This window comes from Petromyzon marinus, chromosome 18 (assembly GCF_048934315.1).
Source record: "Petromyzon marinus isolate PM22_M1 ecotype Great Lakes invasive population chromosome 18, UKy_Petmar_22M1.pri1.0, whole genome shotgun sequence".
In the NCBI taxonomy this organism is placed as follows: domain Eukaryota; kingdom Metazoa; phylum Chordata; class Hyperoartia; order Petromyzontiformes; family Petromyzontidae; genus Petromyzon; species Petromyzon marinus.
Window position 1 is genome coordinate 950354 of NC_133684.1, and position 12222 is coordinate 962575.

Consider the following 12222-nt stretch of genomic DNA (forward strand, 5'->3'; position numbering starts at 1 on the left):
ACGTTATTTGCATTCACATTTGCTTTCCATTGTGCCTATGGAATGAATCATTGCGTGTTGCCTTTTTTTTAGACAACTTTAGCTCTTACCCTATTGTTCTATGTATTATTTTGTTGGCATGAACTGGCAGTTGAGTAAGATAGATGTGCATCTCATTGTAGATCAGTAAAGCTTATTTCATTGTTGCTAATAATGAGGCCAAAACATTTCATTAAAGCAGCCATATAAACAATGACAAAACAATGATGTTAACAATACAACTGGTGCAAAAGAAAACTGTTCATAAATAGCACCCGCCATGCCTGCGTGCATGGGAACGCGCTGGAGTGACAGAAGAGGAAACACACAGTTACCTTGGATGATTATTCTTGGAACTCGAAATGCTTTTAACTGGGGCAGTAATGAAACAAAGGGACTCACTTCCCGTGCGTAACGCAGCAGCAGCCGCCGAGGAGGAGGAGGAGGCGTGCGCTGCCCTAATAACCTCGTGCATGGTGCGCATTTGAGACGTATAAATCATTTGCTGGCCCTGAGCGTAAAGAAGACAACCCCCAGATGGCAGAGATTGCCTTCCATTGGGCAACCATGAAACGCAATTACGACGCAATCTCATGCTGCTATGCTTGCGTATGCTACAACTGTGAGGTCATTAAAAACATCGGTATTTCTATTCGCACAGAATCTGTATTTATATATCGTGAAATAGTGTGTATGGCCATCTTTATGAATGTATGATCGTAATTCGTATTGCTTAGATATTAGGAAGCTACTGGAGCTATGCACTTTTAAATCTAGATTCCTTTCTTTAGAACTGCTTTTTGTGTTTAGTTTGTTGTCCTTCCCCCGTACCTCCTGATTAGCACAGTTGCCTACATACGGTGCGAAAGAAGTTCAACATACATTGTTTGCAGAATAGTTGCATTTTAATCTAAGGCTCTTTGTCAATCTATGGCTGGAAGAAGCATCCTCACACCCTGTGTCAGTCATGGTGGATTGGCTGACCATACCTCACCATGCTGGTCAGTGTGGGTTGAAGGAGGCTCTCAGGACATGGTCGGATATCACTCAACCACCACACTTGGGGTCAGTCACTGCTGTAATTGTAATTTGAATGACCTCTGGCTGGGAATTGAACTTAGGTAAGTGGGTTTAGAGAGCATTGCGCTAACCATTGCACCACTGCTGTACCCCTGCACGCTTGTGTGACAGTCAATGTGTGTGCAATGAGTGGCCAACGTTTTGAGACCACGCAATAGTGAAATTACTTCTTAAAAATTAAGTGGCTTAAAATTTTGATGCAATAAGAAACTATATCACCGTGTTTATTCTCAAGCAGTGTACGAGCAAGTGCTCCCACGTTTAACCCAACTTAAACACAACATTGTTATCGTGTGTATTTTTATAGTGTGAATTGCAAATATCCTAAATGCTGTCTTTCATGATTTTAGTTGTTGTTTGGTTGGGAGGAATCAGTTCGTTCTGCAGTTAGGATTTTAGCGACTAGATGCTAAACAGTTGAAATTAATAATAATATTGTATGGCTTATTCTTGGTTCTTTCGGTAAAGTCACGTAGTAGGGAAACAATAAAATAACAAAAATATAAAACAATACAATTCTCACGACGTTTCGACTGCAACACAAGCAATCATCATCAGGTGTGAAAACCACAGCAAGAAAATTTGAAAAAAGTGGCGTTTTTTTTCAACGTTGAAAAAAGTGGCGTTTTTTTTCAACGTTGAAAAAAGTGGCGGTTTTTTTCAACGTTGAAAAAAGTGGCGGTTTTTTTCAACGTTGAAAAAACCGCCACTTTTTTCAAATTTTCTTGCTGTGGTTTTCACACCTGATGATGATTGCTTGTGTTGCAGTCGAAACGTCGTGAGAATTTTATTGTTTTATATTTTTATTATTTTATTGTTTCCCTTTATATTCGTATAATAACATGGGGCCATCAGTGCACACTGCGCGATGAACCCGGTGACCTTAATTCAATTCTTGACAATGACTAAGAAAAGTGGTGAGTGATCTCTGATCTGATTCTGCCCCCCACACTGCCCCCCCCCCCTTGCAAACCCGCACTGAACAGCGTGGGGAAATATGGTCAAACAACCCCTATTTCGACTTATATTCTGGTGTGGGGAGGTTTTGATCCAGCAATGACTTGACAAGGAGCTGAAAATAATCATTGTTACTATTATTACAAGTTGAAACATCAACCAGAAAAAAAAATCGCAACATTTAATTACGGAAGGCCACTCGTGTTAGTTTTACAATTCAAGAATAGCTACAGGAGTCTTGCAAGCATGTGACACTTCATGTTTTTTCCTCTGTTGCTGCACAATGCCTCCCCGGAGGCTCGTTAGCCTGGTGTGTTATATTGAGAGAGGTCTCTCAGTTTAATTAGCCGGGTTTTAATGGTGAAAGTAGAAATTTGGAGAAAGGGAGCCCGAAGCAGAACATTAGAATATGAATTAGAAACTTTGGCCTCAAGTTGTTTTGAAGCAAATGCTGCTGCCGTGTCTGATTATTTACTTTCAAGAGATGTTCTAACTTAAAACACATTCTCATTTACTTGCGGCGCCAAAATTAGTTTCCCTCGAATAGCTTCCAGCGTGAGGGAAACTGAAAGCGCTTGTCAATTTAACATTGGAGTAAAATGAATGTGATTGAGTTCTTAAAGAAATACTGCTTCATGTTGTGTTTTTTGTTTGTTTTTAGTTTTCAACTGATTACCATTGTCTCTTTTCTGCGTGACCAATGTTTAATCGAGATTTTCTTCGTGATTACTAATTTCAGGTGTCATCAACACGACTGCCAGAAAGTTGGACCGAGAAACTCAGTCCGAGCACAACCTAGAGGTAAGAGCCGCATGAGTTTTTATTTTTTTCTGTGCAGCCTATCTCTTTCAGGCTGTGCACGGTCATTCTTCACATTGCCACTGTGCATGCAGTGCACTGCACCTGTAGCGCACTGCACCTCTAGCGCACTGCGCCTGTAGCGCACTGCACCTGTAGCGCACTGCACCTGTAGCGCACTGCATCTGTTTAGGTCATCAATGACAGCACGAGGCATTCTCTCTTATGAGATTCCCTTAACCCTGCCTCCTTGTTGACAATGTATGTTTGTAATTGTTTACCCATACTTATTCTTTACTGAAGACATCTTATGTAAACGGAGTTTCTCAGTTTCACTGCTTCATAGCAGGCTTCCTGTGAGGTCAGGCGGCTGTCACAACAGCTCCGACAAAGCCACGAGGCCACCGGATGGCCGACTGGATGGTGTCACGATGGATGTGGTATCGGTCACTCTTGCCCAGATGGATAAAAGTAGAGCACTGATGGGGGGCGTGTCCTCCATTCTTCCAACACCATACGCTTGGTATGATTGTTACATAAATAACAATTATGACAACGTTAATATGCATACAATCAAGCAGGGCATTGTGACACACCGCAGGATTTGGTGGATCACAGATATCAAATGCCCAAACACACTGGGCTCTGAAATGTCCATAAGATGACAGCACAGACGATGGCTTTGGGAACTTCTTTGTGTGGAACCGTTGAGTGTCAGACACTCACATGGAATGATTTTATTTGGGTATTCCATTTCCTTCCACGTGTATTTTTTTAATTAAAATGTAATGGGCCAAACATCCCAATATTTGAAAAAGAGTCTTAACACTCAGTGAGGCTTTCCTGAAAAAACAAATGGCATTAGCACTCAATTCGTGTGATTTTGGTATTGAACGCTGTATCTAAAAACGTGTTTTACTTGCCCTTATATTACCTTGAAATGAAAGTAAATCACTCAATGTATTTCCTTATGGAGCCAAATTATGTCGAATTGTCATCTTGCCAATACTGTCGTGGGATTATTTTTGTTTCCAAACAGATATAATGGTTGACCTAATGCACTCTTGAGTGGCATGCCTTGGGACAGAGCTGTTTCTAACGGAAATGCGTCTCTATACCAGGCAGTGCTTGGATTCAGCAGATGCCTCTGAGGCCCTTACTGCCACCCCAATTCCATTCCACTGAAACCACTCAGCTGTGATTGATCAGTTCAGCAATGGCAATTGCTGACTGATCTAGGCACAGACTATTTTGCAATGTTTTTGTGTATGTGGAGTATATAGACTGACATGGCAGAGGTATACTTATGCTACATTGCACAAGGGTAAATTTGGAATTCTATTAAATAATGATATTGGTCAAATATTTATTTCCACATTCTAATCATTGGCACGGTGGTTAGCGGCACGGTGCTGTGGGTTGAGCAACCTCAGTTCGTTTCCTGGCCATGGCTGACATCGGTGGCGAGTGATATCTGAACAGTCCCAGGACCATTCCCCTTTACCAAACCGCACTGAACCATTGTGGTAAAATGGTCAAACATGATTGTCACAGCATGAGTTGACATTCATCCAGGAATGGTACGGAAAAAGGCTTTCAATTATATATCATAGAACAAGAAATTACGTCATTTGCTGATAATATTAATTGTTCATAAAATATGGATAAAAAGTCATGTTAAATTGACAAAGAAAACACATTTAATTACTTTGAATGTCAAATTATTAAATAAAAACGCATCACGGGGTCAGATTGTGCAGTAAATGCGTACAGAATCAAGAGATGCAACTGCACCGCGATAGCGGAACTCTGAAAATGTTTTTGTTAAAATGTTAATGACCTCTTAAAGGTTGTAACAAATTCAATGAGCTGGAACAAGCCAACTGGACTCTTGGCTTTTTCATTACTGATACAAAACGGGGCAGCCTCGTTTCTGGAAAGAAAGCGTCCATGAAACACTGCACACCATGATTACTCAGCAAATGCATGTGAAAAACTCTAATAATCCATTGCATGAAAATTATGACGTACATTTAAATGTTTTTTACCCAGTGTTAAAAGCAATCTTTCCAAAATGCAATAATTACAAGTGTGTGTGTGTGTGGTCACAGTGTTCTCTTAATTCGATTATTCGCATCCATTACGTGAATGGAAAACATTCCCATTGCTTTAATGTGCTTGAAAAATAAATTAAATGTTTCAGCCAGCCACGGGACATATTTAGTTTCAGAAATATTCATTAAATCAGCCATTGAACATTGCAAGAGGGTAAATTATGGCGTTTGCTGTTATTTTGTTCATATTACTTGGCATTATTTATGTATTCTTAATACTAAATACCGCATCCATATTTACGCGTTGAAATTACAAGTTTCACTTATGTCATTTATTCCAGGCTTATCAAGCTCACAGGTGTGTGATTTAACCAAATAGTGGTAGCTCGTAGATGTGTTTCCAAATATTGAGCGGTCACAGTTTGCACCACATATGTGAATTAAATATTCTTACCCAAAAATTCTAGCGGTCGTCTTTCATGGTAAGTTTAAGGGCCGAACGTTGTCCATATATACAGAACGGTCCACATTACATAGAACCACATGCAATCGTAAATCTCTTTCAATGGGTGAACTGCCAGCACCAGCCCGGAATGTGGATGACATTACTGAGATTTATTTAAAAGTCAAGGTCAACAGGGCAACCAAGGTCAATGCCATTGATACCACTGCACCTTGCCATCACTTCCTTTTTGCTTTTAGATGCTGCAGTTGTTAAAACAAAAAAAGGAATGTGTCTGCTGTATATAATACATGTAATCCTCTAAGACAAGCATCCTCCATATAGCCTTAACAGACTGTTGGAGCAAGTGCTGTTAGCGAGCGTCTATGAAGGCCGGCACGGACCACAAGGTGGTGGGTTGCCATCACCACGCTCGGCCGCCTTTGTCTCCCGAGTGGTGATGTTTACACACTGCACCAGGTACTCATTTGAGACTGAGTCGACCTCGGGGAGGTCCAGGACCGGTTCAGACACTTGTCACTGGTGGTGTCCATGAGTGGTAATCGAACCCGGATCGTCAGGCTCAAAGCGCAGTGCGCTAACCGCTACACTCGTGCAGCTCACACTTGTCCACACACACACGTGACTGTCTTCTTAATGCGGAGGATAACAAGGAGCCATTCGCTATTTCATTGGACTGCAAGTGAGCCCATTTAGGGAGAGTATATTAAAGCAGTGGTTTATTGAAAACATAGGCTGCTTCATTGCAACCACCCATTGATGATGTGGGCTCACAACTGGTCTGCAAATATGAACAATTTGACTAACACATAGGCCACTTGCTAATTTGCTCGAGTTCCAGTTTCTTAAGTCCCCACTTGAGCAGATAATGTTGGAACTGATGTCTGTAGGGCTTGCATTAGACTAATGGAATAGATCCTTAAAAGTGAATTGCCACGACTGGCTGCCCGACATCGCTGCATAGCAGGAAGCAAGGAAAATAATGCAACAATAATAATATTTTTTACCCCTTCTGGCAATAAAAAAGGAGGTTTTCAGATGTTCAAACACCAAATACCGTAGAGACCTTTTGTAACGCATCAAGTCTGCATTAACCACACGGACTTGTGGCAAAACATGCAAACAAACATGGGCTGATTACTCTGCGCAATTTAACTATTTTCAATTAGAAAACGTGGTGTGCATTTGTGTCATTCCTTCACATAAAGTCCTGGTCACAAAAGCAAAGTTTGTGGGGAATAATATACATTTTCTATACTTTTGAGGCATAAGCAATTAGAAAATAACACATACTACCCAGGAACAAAAATCGTGTTACATATTGTTATATGTCCATTCTCTTTGAAACTGATTGGCCTACACCAGAGACAGTCAGACAGGGTTAAACCTGTTCTTATTGCTTCATCATTTTGATACTGGCAAAAAGGTGCCATAGATATAGCAAGGAAAATCATAGCGACACAATAGAAAACCCTTCTTTTTCATTAGACCTCCTTTGCCAGTACCAAAATGTAATAATAGGGGTTTTCCCCTTTTTTCTGGCAACAAAACTGAAACCTTTTTACAAGGATTCATGTCTGCATTAACCACAATACCTGCAGTCAAAATGCAAACAAAAAACATACTATGATAATATATGCATTGTCCTTGAAACTGATTGGTCCAAACCAAGGGACGGCTTTCTTTTGAGCCTCGACCCAATTGGTGCTCGACCAGATGACGCCAGAAGGCGTCACCTGGTCGAGGCTCAAAAGAAAGCCGTCCCTTGGTGTGGACCAATCAGTTTCAAGGACAATGCATATATTATCATAGTATGTTTTTTGTTTGCATTTTGACTGCCGGTATTGTGGTTAATGCAGACATTAATTCTTGTAAAAAGGTTCCAGTTTTGTTGCCAGAAAAAAGGGGAAAACCCCTATTATTAACCCTTCTTTGGTGCCGCAAATGTTTCGTTGGTTATTGATATCAGTTCAGCTTAGCTGTAAGCATCCTGTGTAGAAATGCAGTATTGTTTGTTTAGCTAATTGTCAAAAGTTTGGAAGCTCAACTGCATGTAAAGTGTTTGCACCTTTCCTGTCTCGAGCATGGCGATTGTGTTGAGTGAGGCGTTGGAGACTATGAATTGATGGAAGTTTCGTTTTAGCAATAGTAGTTTGCATAAGCACGTCTGTGTCGACAGAGGCAGCAGAAAGGTCGTGCACATTTTATTCCAATGGCCATGCCAGTTGGGACTACGACAATGAAGTAAATTGAATTATTTAAAGTTTTCTGTATAATTAATGTTAAATCTATTAAGCACAACTGTGCAGGCCACATTGACGAGCTCTTGAGAATAATTCTGTCAGACCATGACGGCACAAGGCGCTTTTTTTAGGCAGTCCAAGGCAAACATTCTACTGTGTTGCAGATCCCGTTCATACAACTGCTGCCAGAGCAGGTTAGACGCTGCTGTTCTCTGAGCCAAGACTCTGCCAGCCGTTGTGCCAAATTCAACACACACACCGCTTGTCCCTGGAGTCACGGCGAGGCCGTAGAGCGTGCGTGTGTCCACGCGTGTGCACGTGTGTGCGTGTGTGTTACACCCCATAGAACGTCAACGCAAGGTGCGCACATGGGTCCTCGGGGAGAGAGAGAAATGTGTTTCCTATACGGCGCACTGCATGTGATCGTCATTAAGTTTAGTAAACAAATGTTGCAAGAGCGCGCACGCTGCGTGGGTGTCCGAGGCGCCGTACGCACTGCTGCACGACAGGAGATTTAAATTCATACCGGATTATGACGTACGCGTGTGAATTCCTACCGGATTACATCCGTCATTGGCATGCACCGGGGGTGAAGGCGTGAAGGGTTGCAGGTGAATTTCGAGGGAACTCGTACCGCTCGGGGTAGCCTGCACTTTCCCATCCACACGTGGCTGCTCACGGAGGGCAATTGCCGTAATTTCGCACCACTATCGGAGTTGCAGAAACGTTGTTCCTTTTCTTCGTGCTTAGTGTTTGTGTCGCTCTCTGGTTACTCTTTTTTCGCTCTGTGGTTTTCATGAGCAACGAAGTCTGCTGCCGCGGTTGTAATTGTTGGCAAGCTGAACTTGCGATCCTCATTGCTGGTTCAATGAGCCCGGCACAACGATTGAAACAATGCGGCAAGTTATTTTTAAAATCTCCGTTTACTCGCTCACCCTACTGCCGGTGTAGAGATTCCCTTTGGAGGGTATTTGGCCTCCTCTTCCACGCTAGTATCTTGGAGAGAAGTGGAAACATCCCCACTTTGTGCCACTGCACATGACTCTGTCAATAGATTGACAAGGATGCAACCCATTTATAGCGCTGGGGTGGCAAGAGGCTTGGAGGATTTTAGAAACTTTGCACCACTGTTTGAATTTTCTACACCAGGAGATCGAAATGTCAACCTGTGGATTGCAAGTCCAGTTTGTTCGCCATTGCGACACGACACCCCTGTAAAATAGGTTAAACCACATTAAGTTAAATGGCTTGTGGTTGGACAGGGTTAATGTGAACACAGTTCTTTCAGCACTCCAGGTCAAATAGGGGCTGAGACACACAGTAAGCCTTTCCCAGATAAACACAGTATATTACATGGCCCTTGAACAATACGGGGCCTGCCAAATACGGTAGCATCTGCAGTATGTGCAGAACATAACCTCGCTCTAAGTTTTTTCATTTTTCTTTTCAAAGCTGTTGGTGATTTAGTTCTGTTATAATATCAGATCGTCGTGCCATTGTGTTCACAGCGGGTATAATGGGTACTTTTCACGAATCTATTGTTGTCATTAAATATCACTTTGACCCACCAACTTGATGTACATCAGTGCACCTGACCGCCAATCCGTACCTATTTATTTGTTTGTGGGTGAAATAGCATTGCGTATTCGGGCAATGGACCTTGGTGTAAGTTCTTGTCTATCTCAGCTACGTGTCACGGTGTTACACAAAGTTATGAAGAATATTTTCTCCAGAACAACGTAGTCATTTTCTAATTCTCGATGTAGTATTTAAAGTTTTTTTTATAGCATGAGTTGTAGTGTTGCATAGTGTATTATATTTCAACTGTTTACCTAATGCTTAGAATGCATATACATCCTTCATAATTAAATCGCCACGTGTGTACACTGCAGAATAAGTTGACTCTCCAATAAGGTGTTATGGATTATGAATACAAAAACAAGTTAATATTACGGGCAAGCTAAGTATAGTATCACGAATGGTTCATGGTAAAAATGGCATAGCTAATGAACTTTTAAAATATTCTCCCAAGCTCACAGGTTAACGTAGATGATGCATATGCAAACAAATAATCAACTCAACTAATTTTTATTTTACCAGGTAAGGCTCACTGAGCTACTATATAGCTCTTTTTCAGAATCGACCTGGCCACAAATGAGAGCTCAACGAAGTGGCTTGTGATGCGTGATGTTGATTTAAACGCGTGATGTTGATTTTAAATGTGGAGGGAAAAATTAGAGGACCCGGAGAAAAATCTACACGACCATGGGGAGAGAGACACGCAAACTCCAAATATACAGCAGGCGTCAGGGTAAGGTTCGAACCCACGACCGCCTGTATTCCAGGCGAGGTAGTTCACATCTCGCCACCATGCCGCCCCTGGCCCTGCTTGGCCCCAAACCAGATTAAATTGTCTTGTGTGGCCAGTGGTTCGTGGTTTGGTATTGGCTCGCGTCGAGCTAATCCTGGTATGCTTCGATGTGCTCATAGAAAAGAGGTATAAAAGTTGACCTTCAAAATGGATTGAAAAGGTATTGATCACCTCATACTCGTACAAATGCTGTATTCGCCTCTTTACAAATTTATTTAATAGCATTCTTTGGTGTTTTTTTGCATTGCAATCCCTCAAAAAACTCATTTACAACCATTCATTTTTTTATTGGAAGAGTGCCATTTAGTAAAACAAAATAAACATGTGTTTTTGAAGACTTACACAGAGGTTCATTAATTTGCACACAAATGCATTAAATTAAATTGTGACGTGTGACTTTCATTATTTTCACACAAGCAGCTACATATTCTTATTTTAAGTGATTCGCCTATTGAATTTCTCATTTTGGTTTTCAAATGCAGTAATTATTTTCCTACGTTTATTTTCTCTTTTTCACTAATTTGCAGTCTGCGATCTAGGGCAATAAATAATAATGCCATCTGTTGAAAGGGCTATGAGACACCTTATCACACACTCACAGCGGTTTAATGCACTTGTGTGCCAGGCAAACAATATCTGTTTCCAATTCAGGGATGTGCTAATGAGCTCTTTGTGTCTCTGTTCACACACGTTAAGTCAGAAGAGCACACATTCTCAGGCAGGCCTGCTCTTTACTGTACAGACAAACGGTTTAATGAACAGCTCTGTGCTCTGCTTCATTATCTTTGTCAAAAAACCTGCCTGCTTCCTCACCTAGCAGATGTGTCTGCATTGTGATCCTGATTCATTCATGCAATAGACATTGGGTATGACACGATTCCATTCTTTTTTTTGTCTTGGGCCAATTATTTTTTGCCAAATATGCCGTGAAGCTTGAGATTAAGTGAAATTATGCCACGGCACAGCAGTGTCACAATTTACTCCCATGGACGGAACCTCGAACCCACAGCCGTGACCACCGGTTGACTGATTTATTCTGTGGAGAATGATCATGTAAAGATTGTTTTAAATCGCTTTGATTGTTGTCTGTTGGAGCCTGCTTAGTTTATATTTTAATTCAGTACATTTTCGACTCGTGAAAAGCTTCAAGATGCCTGTGTTGCTCGATATGATTAGGTTTATTAATCAGTAATCTCAATAAGCGGCATCGGTGAATGCATTTGGTTATATTTGTAATACTTCCGTTATCTATCATTACATTTTAAGGCCTTCATAAGCATTATTCTAGATTATAATATTGTTCCATAGTTCATTTCCATAGTTCATTTATTTGGTATAGCCCTGTGAGCCCTTCGGCTCTTGAATCGGGTGCAAACAAAAACATGAACAAGAAAACATCTTAAAGTGATTATGTGACTGTGCAAACAGAAAATCCAGGAGAAAAACATCAAAATATTCCTGAAATAGCACCATACACCAACGCTGTGTGCAAAATTCCCAGTGGGATGCAAGTCAAATAACAACAACAACCACAAGACAACTAAGATTAAGGCCATCAGTCTAACTCCGTACTACAATAAACAAAAACATGGCCAAAACCAAAAAAACGTTTTCGAAATCACCAAAATAAAAGCCATAAATGCAATGTAACAGTGATCATAGGGACTGTGACCGAATTTTTAACAATAAATTACATAAATAAATTATAACACCAAAATCTAGAGCCATATTTTAGGCCACTGAATAGCAGTGGCAGCTAGGGGTGTACAACTCCTCTAGAGCAGTTTTGAGTGAAGATCTCATAGGTAGTGATTCAAGTTGCAGTTTATTGGCAATAGCATTCCAGACCCTGGGGCCATCATTAGCAAAGGCCCTTCCTCCAGTTTTTGTACGGCAATAGGGAATGTGAAGCTAGTAAATGAGCGAAGACCTGAGGTCAAATTTGTTCTTTGAAACAGAGAGGAGATCCAGTAGGTAGTCTGCGGATTTTTTTGTAAGTACATCGTGAAAAAATAAGATCTGGTGCACAAGCCGTCGAACATTAAGAGATGTTAAGTTTGACCCAATGTAGAGATCACAGTGGTGAGTCCTATATGGGCAGTTCAATGTCAATCTTAAGGCCGAGTGATAGATGGAATCAAGCTTCTTCAGTACAGTACTTGGGGCTGATTTATACACGATGTCACAGTAGTCAAGTAGAGGCAGTATGGTAGCTTTTATCAATTCCAAACGGAACAT

General features: G+C 41.1%; 1 protein-coding gene across 5 annotated transcripts in view; it reads left to right on the forward strand.

The window, feature by feature from the left end:
- LOC116943524 (protocadherin Fat 1-like) overlaps nucleotides 1-12222 on the forward strand; it is a 262019-nt gene that overhangs the window by 149184 nt on the left and 100613 nt on the right. For all 5 annotated transcript variants that reach the window (XM_032956433.2, XM_032956428.2, XM_032956432.2 and 2 more), the window contains exon 5: nucleotides 2795-2856. In XM_032956433.2, coding sequence (XP_032812324.2) covers nucleotides 2795-2856 — 62 coding nt within the window. The remainder of the gene's footprint in view (nucleotides 1-2794; nucleotides 2857-12222) is intronic.